The sequence below is a fragment of the Dipodomys merriami genome, unplaced genomic scaffold (assembly GCF_024711535.1).
Source record: "Dipodomys merriami isolate MVZ:Mamm:240054 unplaced genomic scaffold, mDipMer1.0.p SCAF_45, whole genome shotgun sequence".
In the NCBI taxonomy this organism is placed as follows: Eukaryota; Metazoa; Chordata; class Mammalia; order Rodentia; family Heteromyidae; genus Dipodomys; species Dipodomys merriami.
Window position 1 is genome coordinate 2,390,731 of NW_027206013.1, and position 18,639 is coordinate 2,409,369.

The 18,639-nt window shown below is 47.6% G+C and overlaps 1 protein-coding gene across 2 annotated transcripts; it reads right to left on the reverse strand.

Annotated features, from left to right (window-relative positions):
• Positions 1–4,037: 4,037 nt before the first annotated feature.
• Znf74 (zinc finger protein 74) lies at positions 4,038–12,464 on the reverse strand. Of its 2 annotated transcripts, none has more exons than XM_069994318.1 (5): positions 12,087–12,464; positions 11,642–11,727; positions 10,410–10,536; positions 9,512–9,607; positions 4,038–5,645 (listed from the first exon to the last, which is right to left on the reverse strand). In XM_069994318.1, exons 1-5 carry the CDS (start codon positions 12,118–12,120, stop codon positions 4,039–4,041), a joined length of 1,950 nt encoding a protein of 649 aa, XP_069850419.1. In that variant the 5' UTR covers positions 12,121–12,464; the 3' UTR covers position 4,038. The 2 variants fall into 2 exon arrangements, with proteins under 2 accessions (XP_069850419.1, XP_069850420.1); XM_069994319.1 differs by lacking the exon at positions 12,087–12,464 and adding an exon at positions 11,809–11,850.
• Between the last annotated feature and the right edge of the window lie 6,175 nt (positions 12,465–18,639).

Here is an 18,639-nt window from a genome sequence, read left to right on the forward strand (position 1 = left end):
TCTGAAACTGATTTCTCAATAATTCAACTTGACTTATTATATGAATTATTATATGCTTTCAAAGCATACAACTAAATGAAACAAACTTTAATCCCTTAAGATGTGCATTTCCTTTGTCTCAAAATCTTCACTTCTAGAAATCTACTCTTAAGAAGTATAACTTGGCCCTGAGTTCAAGTCCAGATATGGACACACACTTGCATGCACATACATTAAGTATAAGGCAAAAGGGGCTCTTTGAATAACATAATTAATGATAAGGAGTAAAATAACATGTACGTCTAAGAAAAGAATATCCAATAAACCAGCATGCTGCCACTTAAACTTATAACAAGGACATTTAATTATTTAGGGAAAAGAGAGTTACACAGCTAAGTGAATAAAGAAAAAATAATCTAGGCCGGGCGCTGGTGGCTCACACCTGTAATCCTAGCTACTCAGGAGGCTGAGATCTGAGGATCGAGGTTCAAAGCCAGCCGGGGCAGGAGAGACCTTGAGACTCCTATCTCCAATAAACCACCAGAAAACCGGTAGTGGCGCTGTAGCTCAAGTGGTAGAGCGCTAGCCTTGAGCTGAAGAGCTGAGGGACAAGGCCTAGGCCCAGAGTTCAAGCCCCACGGCCGACCAAAAAAGAAAAAGAGAAAAAAAAAATAATCTATAAGCCCTTTTGGGGGCAGTACTGGGGTTTGAACTCAGGCAAATGCTCTACTACTTCAGTCATGTCTCCAACTCATTTTGCTTTCTTTTCTGTTTCAGATAGGGTCTTGTGCTTTAATCTGGGCCAGTCTTAGACCTTGATCCTTCTACCTCTGCCTCGCAAGTAGCTAGATAAAGTTGCAGCCTGCACCCCAATGCCTGCACTCCACACTATCATTAAAGTACTGTAAAACTGTTACATGAGCTGGGTGCCAGTGGCTTACGCCTATAATCCTAGCTATTCAGGAGGCTGAGATCTGAGGATCACAGTTTGAAGCCAGCCCAAGCAGAAAAGACTTTTTTTTTTTTTTTTTTTTTTTTTTTTTGCCAGTACTGGGGCTTGAATTCTGGGCCTACGCACTGTCTCTGAGCTCCTTTTTTTCTCAAGGCTAGCACTCTACCACTTGAGCCACAGTGCCACTCTCGGCTTTTGCTGAGTAGTTATTGGAGATATGAGTCTCATGGACTTTCCTGCCTGGGCGGGCTTTAAACCACAATCCTCAGATCTGCAGATCTCAGTCTTCTAAGTAGTTAGGATTACAGGCATAAGCCACTGATACCTGGGTCCCAGAGACTCTTATCTTGAAAAAACTACTCATAAGGTAAAAGTGGTGCTATAGCTCAAATGGTAGATTGCCAGCCATGAGCACAAAGAGGCTCAGGGACAGGGAGCAGGCCCTAAGTTCAAGCCCCAACACTGGGGAAAAAAAAAAGAAAGGAAAAGAAAAAGAAAAAACAAAGTTAATGCATCAAGGTGCAAAGAATTCCTGGTGTTTTATTTTCCTTAAGTTACACTTTTCTAAAACATGGTTATTTTATCTCTGTAATTTAAAAAAGTTCACAGAAAAGCATTTTTATTAACTATATCATTCTGTACAAAACTCAAACTATTACCGTGGAGAAAGGCAGCTCATCTTTGCATAGGATTAGGTAGAAATAGATTGCAGATTAATATCCATGAAACTTGACTTCAATAGTTCAATTTTTAATGCTCTAACTTTATGATGGTGTTCAAGTGACACATTCAGTAGAAACCATACTTTGAATTTTGTTTTATTCTTGGGCTAGTGATTATGCCCTTTGATTCTCTCTTAAATGCCAGGCAGTGTCACTGAGCTGCAGCTCTCAGGGGGTCATATGATCATGAGGGGAAACAATCATATACTACAGTGTTATTCTGTTAAGCAAAAGTTAGAAGTGGAGCAGTGGTTCAAGTGACAAAGCACCAGCCTTGAGCCAAAAAGCAAAAAAAAAAAAAAAAAAAAAAAAGCTAAGGAACAGCACACAGGTCCTGAGTTCAAAGCCCAGTATAGGCACACACAAAACATGTTTTCAATCTACAATGGGTTTATCAGGACAAAACTTTATCTTAAATGCTGGGACATTTATCCTGTCTTCGTGTGGGTGGAGCATGGGGATAGAGGAGGGTTGCTGTTCCCACAATCCACTGTGCGATGGCATGAAGTCAGCTGCCGTACTCAAAAATCAGAAGTGAAGCTGTGGTTCAAAGTGGTAGAGTGTTAGCTTTGAGCAAAAGAGCTCAGGGACAGTGCCTAGGCCCTGAGTTCAAGCCCCATGACCAACAAAAAACCAACAAAAAACTAAATGAGGGAAAAGAGAGGTGATGGAGGGTGCTCGTAGTGTGAGGTACCTGCCTTGCACTAACCAGTGAAGGCCAGCTTCTAGATACATCTGCCCCAGGCATATGCCCACCTTCCAAGCCAGGATACGCTAAGATTCTCTTGAGGGCTATCAGTTTGGGATCAGGGATTAAATGCCAAGGTATGATGTTGTTGACACATGAAGATGTGGTCACAGCAGGCAGGGCAATGCTGGTTCTGCCATGGGGACCCACTAGTTGACTCACTGCAGCTCTACCCCAGAGCTACTTGCCTGAAGCAAGTCTGGGAAATCTGCTTTATTCCAAATACCTACCATCTAAGATTCTTCTCCCCTCCAGTGGGGGTTGTACTGTTGGTAACTCTTGTTTTATTATTACTTTGAATGTAAGTTTACAAGGGAATCCCTAGCCGGGTGCTGGTGGCTCACACCTGTAATCCTAGCTACTCAGAAGGCTGAGATCTAAAGATTGTGATTGGAAGCCAGCCCAAATGGAAAAGTCCCCTTAAGATTCTTATCTTCAATAAACTAGTCAAAACAGCCAGAAGTAGTGCTGTAGCTCAAGTGGTAGAGTGCTACCTTGAGCACAAGGAGGCTCAGGGACAGTGCCCAGGCAGAGTTCAAGCCCCAGGACCAGCAGCAGCAGCAGCAGCAACAGTAACAATAACAACAACAACAACAAAAATGGAAGGGCTGGGAATGTGGATTAGTGGTAGAGTGCTCGCGTAGCATGCATGAAACCCTGGGTTTGCTTCCTCAGTACAACATACACAGAAAAAGCTGGAAGTGGCGCTGTGGCTCAAGTGGTAGAATGCTAGCCTTGAGCAAAGCAGCTCAGGGACAGTGTCCAGGCCCAGAGTTCAAGCCACAGGACTGGCAAAAAAAAAAAAAGGAAATTACTGATGGAAAACCATAACACTATTCAAGGACTGCACACCTGAAATGTCTTTCTTTCTTTCTTTCTTTCTCTCTTTCTTTCTTTCTTTCTTTCTCTTTCTGTGTGTGTGCCAATGCTGGGGCTTGAACTCAGAGCCTGGATGCTTGCTGTTCCTGAGCTTCTTTTGCTCAAGGCTAGTACTCTACAACTTAAACCATAGCTCCACTTCCAGTTCCTTTTTTCCTAATTAATGAGAGATAAGAATCTCACAGACTGGCGCTGGGAAGGTGGCTCAGTGGTAGAGCGCTTGCCTTGCATGCCTGAGGCCCTGGATTTGATTCCTCAGCACCACATAAGCAAAAAGAAAAAAGCCGGAAGTGATGCTGTGGCTCAAGTGGTAGAGCGCTAGCCTTGAGCTGAAGAGCTGAAGGACAGCGCCCAGGCCCAGAGTTCAGGCTCCACCACCGGACTCAAAAAAAAAAAAAGAATCTCACAGACTTTTCTGTCTCAACTAGCTTCAAATCCTGATCCTCAGATCTCAGCTTCCTGAGTAGCTAGGATTACAGGTGTGAGCCACAGGCCCAGAATATCTTTTTTTGTCTGCGGGCTACACCCTCCTTGTTAATGATCTCCAATCCAAGGAAAACAGGATGGAAGCGACTGGAAGTGGTCAGCTCTAACGAGGGGGTGGGGGGGTTGGGGCGGCCGTGGAGCCTTGGCTTGTGGGTCTCATCTGAGACCAGAGACCAGGCCTTGCAATGGGGGGGTCCAAAAACACAGAAGCGGTGAAGGCTCCTTAGTGATGGTGGAGCTCAGGACAGCTCCAATGACCAAGGGCCCCCTCCCTAATTGCCCGCCTTACTTCCCAGCGGTGAAGTCCTGCTAGGTGGTGGCTGCACCACACACAAGAGCTTTGCCACCTCCAGTGCATTCACGGCATCCACATCCCGATCGCCTGTGTCCTCCGTGCCTAGCAGGTCTCCAGGCACATAGTAGGTGCTCAGCAAGTGGCCGCCCAGCTGCAGGGAGAAAGGTCTCTCTGCAGCATGCAGCCTCTGGTGTTCCAGGAGGTGCGAGCTCCAGCCGAAGGCCTCGCCGCATTGGCTACACTGAAAGGCTTTCTCCCCGGCGTGGACCTTTTGGTGCTTGATCAGACAGTGGTTCTGGCTGAAGGCCCTGCCGCACACGGGGCACTTGTAGGGCTTCTCCCCGGTGTGGACCCGCTGGTGCACGATGAGCGACGAGTGGCAGCTGAAGGCTTTCCAGCAGGTGCTGCAGTCGAACGGCTTCTCTCCGGTGTGCACCCTGCGGTGCACGATGAGGTAGGAGTGCGAGTTGAAAGCCTTGCCGCAGTCGGTACACTTGAACGGCTTCTCCCCGCTGTGGATCCGCCGGTGCACCACGAGGTACGAGTGGCAGCTGAAGGCTTTGCCGCATTCGGGGCAGGGGAAGGGCTTCTCCCCGGTGTGGCTGCGCCGGTGCAGGGTGAGGCGCGCGCGGCTGCGGAAGGCCTTGGCGCAGTCGCCGCACTGGAACGGTTTGTCCCCGCTGTGGGTCTTCTGGTGCGCGGCGAGGGACGAGGGGCAGGTGAAGGCGCGGCCGCAGGCACCGCACTTGTGCGGCTTCTCAGCTGAGTGCACGTGGCGGTGGCGGGTGAGGTGCGTGCGCTGGTTGAAGGCCTTGCCGCACTCGCCGCACGCGTACGGCTTCTCCCCGGTGTGCACCCGCAGGTGCATGGCGAGCAGCGAGCTGCAGCTGAACGCCTTGGCGCAGGCGCCGCACTTGTACGGCCGCTCGCCCGTGTGGGTGCGGCGGTGCACGTTGAGCGACGAGCGGCAGCTGAAGGCCTTGCCGCACTCGCCGCACGAGAACGGCTTCTCGCCCGTGTGGCGCCGCTGGTGCTCCACCAGGTTGGTGCTCCACGGGAAGGCTTTGCCGCATTCCCCGCACGTGTAGGTCTTCTCGCGCCGGTGCCAGCGCCGGTGCAGCGCCAGGGCTGCGCTCTGCGGGAACGCCTTCCCGCATTCGGCGCACGAGAACGCGCCAGGTCCGGCCACCGCCCGGCTCCGCCTCCTGCGCTCAGGCGGCGGCGGTGATTGCCTTGACATGGCCGATCGCAAGTCCTCCGTGCCTGGGCACTCTCTCTGGTGGCCTTGGTCTAGCTCCCGGGTACCCTGGGCACCTGGGGGGCATCTGACAGGTGAGTGTTCTCCTGCAAGGTCGGTGGGCGTGGCGGTGCGGGGACACCGGCCGGGGGTACCCTCCTCAGACCCACCGTGTCCCCAGCTCTCTGGGAGGATGATGTCCCCTCGGGGCACAGCCTCCCAGGCCTGTACCCTGCCCACACTGGGCCTCGGCAGCTGCTCCAGAAGCCACTCCTGGGCCATTTGTGTTTTGCATTTGTTCTGCTGTGCACAGTCCTCCTCCTTCATTGTAGGTTTGGGTTCCCATTCTGAAAGAGATCCAAAAGGGAATTTTCTATGAGCAGGGGGAAGGGTGGCCTGGGAATCCCAACTGGAGACACCGAGAGAGACAACGAGCTCAAATGTATGACACAGAGGGTCAAAGAAGACACCCAGGGTAAACGATGCACAGAATCAGCAAGGAAGGAAAAAGGAGAAAACCAGAAGGAGCCAGGAAGAATGTGAAGATGCAGTGAGACGGAGAAACCATGGAGATCCCCACAATGAGCAGCCTCAATTGAGTAACAAGGGGCTGAGAAAGGGTCCCCCTCAGGGAGTCTGGGGGTCAAGATACAATGTCACTCAGTGATGGACTGCCAAGTGGCCACAGCAGATACATCAGGTACTGATGTATACTTGTCTAAAGAAATAAGCACCAGGCACTACTGGCTCATGTCTTTAATCCTAGCTACTCAGGAGCCTGAGATCTGAAGATCAAGATTTGAAAGCTGCCAGGGCAGAAAAGTCTGTGAGACTCCAATAAACTATTCAGAAAAGGCGGAAAGTAATGCTGTGGCTCAAGTGGTAGGTCACTAGCCTTGAGCAAAATGAAGGTTAGAGACAGCAGACAGTATCCGCACCCTGAGGGCAAGCCCCCAGCACACACAAAATAAATAAATAAAAGCATTCTCTCCAACCCAAGGTAAAGCACACCTGCAATCCCAGCTACCAAGTAGTTGACAAGTCTGTAGAAGGTGTGTACAACAAAGAGAAGGGATCGGGTGCCGGTGGCTCAGGCCTGTAATCCTAGCTACTCAGGAGGCTGAGATCTGAGGATCGCAGTTGAAAGCCAGTCCACTCAGCAAAGTCCATGAAACTCTTATCTCTAATTAACCACCAGAAAACCAGAAGTGATGCTGTGGCTCAAGAGGTAGAGTGCTTACCTTGAGCTAAGAGCTCCAGGACAGTGCCCAGGCCCAGAGTTCAAACCCAATGACCAACCAAAAAAAAAAAAAAAGAAGGGGTCCAGGTTAGGAAAAAAGAGGTATGGTAACAATTAGGGCTGATGGAATGACAGCATCCATAAGAAGGGATACTATACAACCAGTAACAAGCACATCCCAACACGTAGCACAGTGGTTCATAAAGTCAGTGAAATGGCAAAGTACATGGCCAGTCCAGGTGCGTGTTTTAAAAACATACCTATCTATGGATTCATCCCACAGTACTTTTGGGATTGGTACCAGGATCTCTCAGACACTAAAGATCAAATGGCTGGATGCTCCTGGCTGACATCTGTTACCCTAGCTACTCTAGAAGCTGCGACCTGGTGAATCAAAGTTCAAAGCCAGCCAGAAAGTCTGTGAGAGGGGTTGGAGTCATGACTAATTGGAGCCAATCAGCAAAAGTTTCAGATACCCAGTTCAAGTCATGATCTCTGATAAAAGAAAAAAAAAAGTCTGTGAGACTCCATCTCAAATTAACCAGCAAAATGCCAGACAGGAGGCAAGGCTCAAGTCATAGAGCATCAGCTAGGAACAATAAGCTAACTTGAGTTCCACAAACCTACAGATGCTCAGGTCCTAAATAAAATGGTACAGTATTTTATACAACATACACATGTCCCCTGTATTTATTTTTTTGGTGCAAGACTTGAGCAATGTCCTTTAGCTTGTTCACTCAAAGCCAGTTCTCTACCACTTGAACTACAGCTCCACTTTTAGCTTCTTGGAGGTTAATTAAAGAGAAATCTCATGGACTTTCTTTGAACAGCAATTCTCAGATCTCAGTCTTCTGGGTAGCTAAGATTATAGGCAAGAGCCATGGGTACCTAGCCTATGTGTACACTTTAAATCATGTCTAGATGAATTAGAATACCTGATCCAATGTAAATGCTATGTAAATAGGTATTATACTATACTGCTAAGAGAATATTGATAAGAAAACAGTCTGTACATGTACAGGGCAGGTGACATTTATTTTTTTAAGTATTCTGAGTTGAGGCTGATTGAACTTGCAGGTTTAAAACCTGCACAGGTCACCAGGCACCAGTGACTCACATCTGTAATCCTAACTACTCAGGAGGCTGAGCTCTGAGGATTACAGTTCAAAGCCAGTTTGGGTAGAAAAGTCCCCATGAGACTCTTATCTCCAATTAACCCTCAGGAAACCAGAAGTAGCATTATGGCTCAACATGGTAGAGCACTAGCCTTGAGTGAAAAAGCACAGGAACAGTGCCCAGGCCCTGAGTTCAAGCCCCACAACTGACAAATAAAAAACCTTGAGCTGGGAAGGTGGCTCAGTGGTAGAGTGCTTGCCTTGCATGCATGAGGCTGTGGGTTCGATTCCTCAGCACCACATAAACAAAAAGAAAAAAAGCCGGAAGTGGCTCTGTGGCTTGCCTTGCATGCATGAGGCTGTGGGTTCGATTCCTCAGCACCACATAAACAAAAAGAAAAAAAGCCGGAAGTGGCTCTGTGGCTCAAGTGGTAGAGCGCTAGCCTTGAGCTGAAGAGCTGAGAGACAGCACCCAGGCCCAGAGTTCAGGCCCCATGACTGGGAAAAAAGAAAAAAGAAATCTGCACAGGTGGCAGGCTGGCTGTTTGGAGGATCACCTGAGAGGAAATGGGAAGTAATACACAGTTATCTTTGAGTGGAAAGATTCTGGGGCATCTCAATTCTCTGTACTATCCTAATTCTTAGGATACATAATATCTGAGTTGAACAAAACTGTGATTTTTTAAATGTAATTTTGGCTAGATGGAGAGGCTAGGATGTGAACCAAAGTTGGGTTTATTTTCTCTTTTTGTGTTTGTGTGTGTGTTTGCACTGGGGACCTGGATGCTTTCCTTTAGCTTTTTTGCTCAAAGATGGCATTCTACCCCTTGAGTCACAGCTCTACTTCCAGCTTTTTTTTTTTTTCTGGTGGTGGGGCAGGCCTGAACTCTGGGCCTGAGCACTGTCCCTCAGCTCTTCAGCTTAAGGCTAGTGCTTTACCACTTGAGCCACCGTGCAACTTTCGGCTTTTTCTGCTTATGTGGTACTGAGGAATTGAACCCAGAGCCTCATGTATGTGAGGCAAGCACTCTACCACTGAGCCACAGAAATTTCTCTTTTTGAGAAACAGTCAAGAAAAAGCCATCCCATTTCCTGCTTAGACCTACCTACAGCTCCCTTTCAGTCACAGAGGACAGGGCACCTCACATAAACATAGCTGTAAGTAAGGCACTGATGGTTCATGCCTATAACCCTAGTTACTCAGGAGGCTGAGATCTGAGAATTGCAGTTCCAAGCCAGCCCAGCAGGAAAATCCCTGAGACTCTTTTTTTTCTTGTCAGTTGTGGAGCCTGAACTCTGGGCCTGGGTGCTGTCCCTCAGCTCTTCAGCTCAAGGCTAGTGCTCTATCACTTAAGCCACAGCGCCACTTCTGGCTTTTTCTGCTTATGTGGTGCTGAGGAATGGAATCCAGGGCCTCATGCATGCAAGGCAAGCCACCTTCCCAGCCCCCTGAAACTCTTTTCAGTTAACCACCAAAAAGCTGGAAATAGAGCTTGACACAAGGGATAGAGAGCTAACCTTGAGTGAGAAAGCTAAGGGACAATGCCCACATCCTGAGTTCAAGCCCCAGTGCTGGCATACTATCCCTCCCCAAAATACAGATGTAGTTCTGCCTCTCACCAGCAGAGGCCAGGTGCTTGTTTAGCTAGTTTTGCTCACTGCTGTATTCCCAGCACAGTTCCTAGCGTATAGGTAGTACTTAATAAATGTTGAGGGGACGGAGGGTTTATCAGGATATGGGGAAGGCACAGATGGGGCCTGAGCAGTGGGACTGAGGAGGAAATGAGAAATGTTATGGGGAGGGCCATATAGGTGGGGGGGGGCAGGTGGGGATTCAGGGGACTATCACCCTACTCACCTGCACAAATCCCTGTGTGGACTTCTCTGTACACCCTCCATGGCTCCTCACCTCGTTCCAGGTGGCAGATCACATCTGGCTTGTGGACAGGAGGCCCTGCTCATGGGGAGAGAGGGGTGGTGCTAGGTGGGGCTGTACTCTGGGGCCCAGCTGAGCTTACACATGACCCTTGGACAATGACAAGGTATTGCAAACTATGTGCCATCTCTAAGGGACAAGGAGCCCTCTGAGCCCCAAAGTGGCGAGGGCTTCCTGTCTAACAGGCAGACCCAATTCACAGTGCACACTCTGAGAACATCTTCCCTTTTAATCTCCTAAGGAAAGTTCCAGGCAGATGGGTTTTAAGTATCTTTGGTCATGGCTGGGCACCAGTGGCCCATACCTGTAATCCTAGCTACTCAGGAGGCTGACCTCTCAGGATCAAGGTTCAAAGCTATCCTAGTCAAGAAAGCCCATGAGACTCTTATCTCTAACCACCAAAAATCTTGAAGTGGAACTGTGGCTAAAATGGCAAAGTGCCACTAAGGGAGAACATCCTGGCCCTAAGTTCAAGCCCCAGTGCTGGCAGCAAAAAATAAAATAAAATGAAAATAAATTTCAAAAAAGTATCCTCAGTCCCCCTTTCTTCCCCTCAGCAGGGCTTCCTCCCCTCGATGTACCTGCTCTGGTACCACCACAACTCCAAGCCAGGATGCTGTCAGCTACCAGCTGAACTGTGGGAACTTCTGGTATGGTTGAGCCCCTAACCCCAGTTGTCCTGAGGCTGAGACCATGTTTCCTAAGTCATGCCATGTAGGATACCAGAAGTAGTGCTGAAGGGTTCTTCTGTAGCAGCTACCACATGGAAGGAAGCTGAAAGCAAAGTTCAGCTTTGGTGGAGGGAGGCATATTGGCTCACCGAGGGCAAGAAGGTTCTGGTAGTTCTCCAGCATTACATCCCGGTAAAGGGCCCTCTGAGGAGAGTCTAACTGACCCCACTCCTCCTGGGTAAAGTCCACAGCCACATCCTTGAATGTCACTGATTCCTGAAATGACACACACATTCTCACTCACCCAGGATGTGAGGGATTCTAGGTCCCAGATTGTCTCAAGTACGCCATAGATAAATGCCCTGTGAGAACAAAGTGAACATCAGCCAGCCTCTGAAACACAAAAATCTGACCATGGCTGGGCTAAGGGCTGGGAACAGGTGGGGAGCTGAGAACTGACCTACACTCCTAACCCCACTTTCTGTACTAGAAGTGAGAGCTAAATGGATACTGTGACCCTGGCTACTCTGGGGGCCTAGAGTCTGCAGGTGGCAGGGTGAGATGGGTGTGCTTTCTGGGGTTGAGAATTCCAAAACACAAAACTTCAAATAGCCAGGCACTGGTAGCTTATGCCTGTAATCCTAGCTACTCAGACTACCGAGATGTGAGGATCCTAGTGCAAAAGCTAGCCCAGGGAGGAAAGTCCATGAGACTTTAAACTACCAAAAAGCGGTGTTGTAGATCAAGTGGTAGAGCACCAGCCTTTAATGAAAAAGCCAAGGGTCAGTGCCATGAGTTCAAGCCCTAGTATTGGCACAAGAAAAAGAAAGAAATCAAAGGATCATCAATCTTATAAATCTTTCATGATCTACGATCTCTTTCCAAAGGAGGAAAATTCCTCCACACTTAGCAGCAGATCTTATGGCCAATCCCTAGTGGATCATTGCAGATTCTCTAAACCTCTAGGAGCCTATACCCAGGAATGCACCGCCATTACTCTTACCCAGTGCTTCCATGCACCCCTGCCAGATCCCAGACTGGTAAACTCCCCCAATATGCTCTAGATCTGCACCAGGTCCTGGGTGACAGCAAAGGTGGGCAAAGTGACCTCACACTAGATTGAGTTCCACTAAATTCACTTCTCAAGGCTCTGAACACAACTCCTGGACCTTGAGGGCCTGGTGGACTAAATCTGGCTGGCAAGAACATTCAGGAGAGTTTGCCTTGTGTCCACCTGCTGGAATCCAAATTATCTTCAACTAGAGCTGTTGTCACCCAAGAAAACAGGATGCTAGGTCTGGGGCAATGGCTACCTGCATATCCAAAGATGGGCAAGGAATGTGCACATCCTCTTCATGAAGGAAAGAACAATGTTACTCACCTCAGCTCTGGCTTCCAGGATACCCCTACTGGATTCATCCTCTGGCTTCTCCTTGGAGAAAAGAGCAAGGTTCTGAACAGAAAGGCCTGGGGACAGAAAAAGGAATCAAGAAATGGGTCGGATCTGCCCACAACCAAGGGGTCACGGCTGACTTAAAGCCCACCCACCGCTGGCACAGTGAGGAATCAGAGAGGAGGCAGGGCGGGGGGCGGCGGAGAGCCCCCAAATCAGGCACAACCTAGTCGAACATCAAGGTGCAATTCTGCTTCTCAGCGTCCCTAAGCACTTTAGTAAATGAGGAAAAGGAGGTCGTTCTTTTCCCTTCGCGCTTGAGAGTGGGGAAGGGCTCGGGACGAAGCGGATCTGCTGGTGTTTCTGACCTGTACGGTGTGGCAATCTCAGAAGCCAATCCACAAACCTACTGACCACGGGAGCCAAGCTGTACCTGTAGCCTCGGGCGTCGGGGCTGGGGTTTTCATGGCGACCCTAAGCAGCACTTCAAGGAGTGAGCAGATCCGTGACCTCGCGGACCCCAGGTCAGGTCCAGAGGCGCGGGTCGCGCTGCCGGGGCTCGGGACGGCCTGGCCTGCAGGGCGGCGACGGGGGCCGTACGCGCGCTCACAGCGCCCCCGGCCGCGGACGCTTCAACGACACGCCGCACCCCAAACTAAACACACCCCATCGTCCTCTGCAGACCACACACGCCCCCATCACCCCGTCTTTCTCTCTTCGGAAGAACACTGGGAAGACAGGGTCAGGCTTTGAAGCTAGTAAGCGAGGGGTACGGCCCGCAGAGATCGTCCGCGGGACTGCCCAGCCAGCGAACCACACTCCGGTGAAAGCACTAGCGACCACCACAAAGAGCAACCCCGCGGCCGCCTCAGCGAAATGCGTATGCGCACAATGGATTCAAACTACATTTTCCAGGAGCCTTTGCGCCGTACAGGCGTCTGGCCTATTTCCCAATAGGGTGATGGAGCCCCCGCCGAGGAGAAGCACAGGCTTCTGGGAAATGTAGTTTAGGGGCACTGCAGCGCAGTCTCTGAGCCCTCCTGATTCCTTGCTTTAAAAAAAAAAAAGCTTCCCTACGGATTACAGTTCCTGTGGATGACTGCGCAGGGGGTCCATTTGCGTTTGTAGGAGATCAGAGACTAAAAGGTTGGCATTGTCCTGTATCCTTCCACACCTCCAGGCTGGGAGAGTCGGGCTCTCACTCGGATCTTCCTGCAGGAAAGGCTCAGGCTCCTGGCCTTAGGAATACTGACAGGCCAGCCCTCCAGAGTTTCCCAGGAGTCCTGTCGCTTCGGAGCCACACACCTGAGACCTGGGGGGAATACCCCCTCACAGGACAGATAGCCCCAGGCGTGGCCCTGGATCACAATCCACCCTCAAGACATTGGAAACCATGGCCTGCATGGTGTCCCAACCTTGGCACAGTGGATTTTTAATTTTGCTTTGTTTTTATTTTGTTTTGTGACAGCAAATTAAGATTAATAGACTTTGCCAGAGCATCACGCAGACATCCAGGTACAGAGAACAAAGAAAGGTTTATTGCCAGCAACTGGACCGGCAGGAGCTCTTCTCACAAGAGCAAGAAGAAGCACCGGCTATTGTCTGGGGTGATCTATATAACCTAGGAGGTTTAGGAGGGGCTAGAAGGGGCTAGGAGGCAGAGACCTTGGTGTGGACATGTGGGCCAGGGGCTTTATCATGGCGGACTAGGATTTATGGCTGCCATCCAAGTAGATAAGGGTCCTGCAGCTGCCCCAACCTGAAGGTCACTCTAAGAGGCTCTTGTTGCCTTATATGGTGGTAGCTGCCCCAGAGAAGTACCATCCCAAAGTAAAGGGAGTTGGAAGTTGATTATTTACTGCCTATACTTCTTGGGCCTAGTGTTGCATAGGTAGGGAGCATGCTAAGTTGTGGAGAAGGGAGGGAGTGGACTAAGCTATAGGAAGGGACTCATTTTGCTAACATTTTGTTTTTGCCAGCCCTGGGGCTAGAACTGAAGGCCTGGGCTGTGTCCCGGAGCCTCTTTGTTCTCAAGGCTAACACTCTACTACTTGAACTACAGCGCCTCTTCCAGCTTTTTCTGAGTAGTTTATTGGAGAAGTCTCATGGACTTTCCTGCCCAGTCTGGCTTTGAACCGTGATTCTCAGATCTCAGCCTTCTGAGTAGCTAAGGTTATAGGTGAGAGGTCATGACAAAGAGTCACCCTAGAGATAACCCTCTTTCAGGCTACTGAAAGTGTATTCCTTTCTTAATAAAATTTCCTGCCACTACATTTGTTTTCCCTGAGTTCTTTTCTCACTATGTGCATGGACTGAGGTAGATAGCAATACTGACTTTCTGGTAATGTTTGGGGTTATCAGTTGGATGACTTCTTGACTCACATCAAATATGACTATCTGACTCCAATCCACTGTCTGGTAACTCACTGACTCCTCCTCTTTCAGACATTTTCCTTTTACCCAGAGTCTCCTACTTTCTTGTTTCTGACCCAGATCTTTTCTTGTGTTTCTGGTATCTATCACATCTATTTCTATAGGAAACAGATCCACCTTCCCCACTTCTGTCTCCATGTTTGCTCCTCTCTGCAAGCACTTTTCTACCATTTGCACTCTGACTCTCTTTTCCTTACCCAATTTTGTCTTTAGGCAGCTCAGCTAGGCATGACTTGCTTTGAGATTGTTTTCCCCCATGTACTGCTACTTGCTTTCTTTCAGGGCTACTAATTGCCAGGTGTTTCTTTCTTTTTACCAAATATTCACTTGGCTCTTCTATCTGCTCTTTCCCTATTAGATGCTGTTTGAACTGATTCTGTTCCAATATTATGCAAAGCTGTAGTTGTTTGTCCCTGGTTTAAAAAGTAAAGCCAGTGTTGGTGGCTCATGCCTGTAATTCTAGCTACTGATGAGGCTGAGATCTGAGGATTGCAGTTCAAAGCCACCCTGGGCAGGAAAGTCTGTGAGATTCTTCAATGAACTACCAGAGAACTGAAAGTGGCACTGTGGCTCAAGTGGTAGAGTGTTTGCCTTGAGCTGAAGAGCTTAGGAACAGCACCCGGGCCCAGAGTTCAAGCCCTACAACACACCAAAAAAAAAAAAAAAAAAAATAGAATTTTATCCAAGTAATCTCTAGAATTCCTTTTACATTAAATATAGAAGACCTCTAAGATAATTATCTATCTTCCAATATCCCATCCAGAATGTGAACTTTCCATTTTACTTTACACTTTACTTTCCATTTTTGCTTTAGTCTTCCGTTTATAGATCTCCCCTCTCCTCAATCTTCTGGATAGAACTAGGCTTTTTTAAAAATAGATCCTAACCCCAGACAAAACTTATTCCAAGTATGACTTTCCACCATTATTAAGACATTTCTTTAGTTGTTGGCTTACTGCTGGATCTTTTCAAGGGCTTCCCTTCATGCTATCTCTGATTCAATTATATGAAACACTCTATTCCTTGAGAAATATCTAAAGATTTATAACTAATATGCTAGAATAAATAGAAGCATTAGGAGGAGGGCTGCAGAGTGTGTGTATTGCTTCACCCTATAGGGCAATAAATAGAACGTATCCGCACATTACTACTAAGTGTTCCCCCAAAGTTTGCCTAGATTGTGGCCTAGGGAGAAATCCTTCCCTCTGCCTAAGCCCAAGGATTCAAAATTTCATGGGAGCTGGGCTACTAGTGGCTCACGCCTGTAATCCTAGCTACTCAGGAGGCTGAGATCTGAGGATCGTGGTTCCAAGCCAGCCCGGGCAGGAAAGACCATGAGACTCCTATCTCCAATAAACCACTAGAAAACCGGAAGTGGTGCTGTGGCTCAAGTGGTAGAGTGCTCGCCTTGAGCTGAAGAGCTTAGGGACAGTGCCCAGGCCCAGAGTTCAAGCCCTGCAACCAACTCCCCCCCCCCAAAAAAAAAATTCATGGGATTTTCTCTCAAGTAAAGGATGTTCTGCTTAGATAACAATGAAGACTCCTTCCCTTTCTTCTCCAGAGGCCAGGCTACCCATTCTCACAGACTCATTCCTGGATTGTATTCTCTTTTTTCTTTTTCTTTGTCAGTCGTGGAGCTTGAAATCAGGATCTGGGTTCTGTGCCTTGCTTCACTTCCAGTTTTCTGAATCTGCCCAGCCTGGCTTAGAACCACAAACTTCAGATCTCAGTCTTCTGAGTAGCTAGGATTACAGGTATGAGCCACCAGCTCCAGGAGAGGCTGGATTTCTTGATCACACAGTGTGTAAGTTAGCCAGGCCATATTACAAAGAATTCAATTCAAACCAGGTGCCATGAGACTCTTATCTTCAATTAACCACCAGAAAACTGGAAGTGGCTCTGCAACTGAAAGTGGTAGGGCAATAGCGTTGAGTGAAAGAGCTCAGGGACAGTGCCCAGGCCCTGAGTTCAAGCCCCATGACTGACCAAAAAAAAGTCTAGCCTCAAGACAGCACTCTTACTTCTCCCTCCCTCCCATCTTCCTTCCTTCCTTCCTTTCTTCCTTCCTTCCTTCCTTCCTTCTTTCCTTCCTTCCTTCTTTCCTTCCTTCCTTCTTTCCTTCCTTCCTTCCACCAGTCCCAGGGCTTGAACTCAGGACCTGAGCACTGTCCCTGAGCTTCTTTTTGCTCAAGGTTACCACTCTACCACTTGTGCCACGGCGCCACTTCTGGCCTTTTCTGTTTATGTGGTATGGAGGCGTCAAACCCAAGGCTTCATGCATGCTAGGCAAGCCCTCTACCACTAAGCCACATTCCCAGATCATACTTGAAGTTTTCTGCTATAATGCCTCTAAATAGTCTGAATTCCCTTTTGCCCAGAACCTCATGCATTTCTGCAAGATATGGACCTTCAAAAGAGATAATAGATAGGTCTTCTCCTGTGCACGACATTCCGGATGATACCCAGCTCTCTTGTGTACCTGTCTTCAACCTGTATAGCCCTTTGGTCGACTAGCCTGTATGTCACTACTCAAAAAAGTGGCTTGTGCTCTTACTTTCTCTGCAGATCCCACTGGAACTCTTTAAAGACTTAGCTGTTCTACTCTGTGCCCTGAGGGAAAGCTTTTCACTCTCCTTTTTGTATTGCTGATTAAAGATCACAGCAAATCTGTTTTTAAGCCATCGGAGAAAAGGACATTCTCACTAGTCTGGAAAAGCTTTTTAAATTAATTTCATTGCCTTCAGCCTCTGGGGGACCCAAATGAGAAAAAAAAATCCAGTTTGTTCATGTGTTCTTTGTTCTGTGCTTATATGTTGAGTATTGCATTTTTTATATATATATATATATATATATATATATATATATATATATATATATATATATATATCTCAGAGAGGCTCAGGGACAGTGCCCAGGCCCTGAGTTAAAGCCCTAGGATTGGCAAACAACAACAACAATAAAAGAAAATATTTTGGAAAAATGATCATGGACTGAACAAGCTGGGGAAAAATGTTTGTGTCATGATTGGGCTGGCACACTTTTACCAAGCCGACTATAGCAGCCATCTCTACCTTAATGGCACCACAATAGCAGACACAGGGTCTGCACCATCTTGTTAACTTCTAGGGAAAATTCTAGCTAACCTAGGGCTAAAATATAAACTACTAAACTTGCTTATATGTGATATATATATGTATGTGTATATATATATATATTTTTTTTTTTTTTTTATTTTGCTGGGCCTGAGGCTTTTACTCTGGGCCTGGGCACTGTCCTTGGCTCCATTTCTTCAAGAGTAGCACTCTAGGGGCTGGGAATGTGGCTTAGTGGTAGAATGCTAGCTAGCCTAGGATGCATGAAGCCCTGGGTTTGATTCCTCAGTACCACATACACAGAAAAAGCAGCAGTGGCACTGTGGCTCAAGTGGTAGAATGCTAGCCTACAAAAAGAACACTTTAGTCTTGTCATGCCTAAGCCAAAACTGTGTGTGTGTGTGTGTGTGTGTGTGTTTGTGTGTGTGTGTGTGTGTGTGTGTGTGTGTGTGTATGTGTGTGAGAGAGAGACAGAAAGAGAGAGAGAGAGAAAGAGAGAGTCTAAGGATGGTCCTTAGACTCCTATTTTAAAGTTAATAGAAAAACTATTGAAGGGCTGGGAATGTGGCATAGTGGTAGAGAGCTTGCTTTGAGCAAAAGAAGCTCAGGGACAGTGCCCAGGCCCTGAGTTCAAGTCCCAGGACTGGAAAAAAAACACAAAAAACTATTGTACTCTCTCTCCCTTTCTTTCTTTCTTTCTTTCTTTCTTTCTTTCTTTCTTTCTTTCTTTCTTTCTTTCTTTCTTTCTTTGTCTCTCTCTCTCTCTCTTTTTTTTTTTTTGGATCTCAGCCTTCTGAGTAGCTATGATTACAGGTGTAAACCACTGGTGCCTAGCTAACACTATTGTACTCTTAAAAAAATAATTATCTTGATCTAGGAATGTGGCTTAATGGTAGAGTGCTTGCCTAGCATGCATGATGCCCTGGGTTGAATTCCTCAGTACCACATAAACAGAAAAAGCCAGAAGTGGAGCTGTGGCTCAAGTGGTAGTGTGCTAGCCTTTAACAAAAGTAGCTCAGGGATAATGTCCAAGCTTGAGTTCAGGGATAATGTCCAAGCTTGAGTTCAAGCCCCATGACTGGGGGAAAAAAGTTATCTTATTTCAATCAGTTCTAAACAAAATACAGGCTTTCAGAAATCAATTCAGGCAGGGTGCTCATGCCTGTAATCCTAGCTACTCAGGAGGCTGAGATCTGAGGATGATGGTTCAAAGCTAGTCTTGGCAGAAAAGCCCATGAGAATTATATCTCTAATTAACCACCAGAAAACTGGAATTGGTGCTGTGGCTCAAGTGGTAGAGTTGAAGAGCTGAGGGACAGCACCCAGGCCCAGAGTTCAAGCCCCATTATTGATCACAAAACAAAACAAAACAAAACATTACAGGCTTAACCCAAAGCAAAAAAAAAAAAAAAGAAAGAAAGAAAAAGTGGGACATAATAATTGCATAACAATTTAGATCTT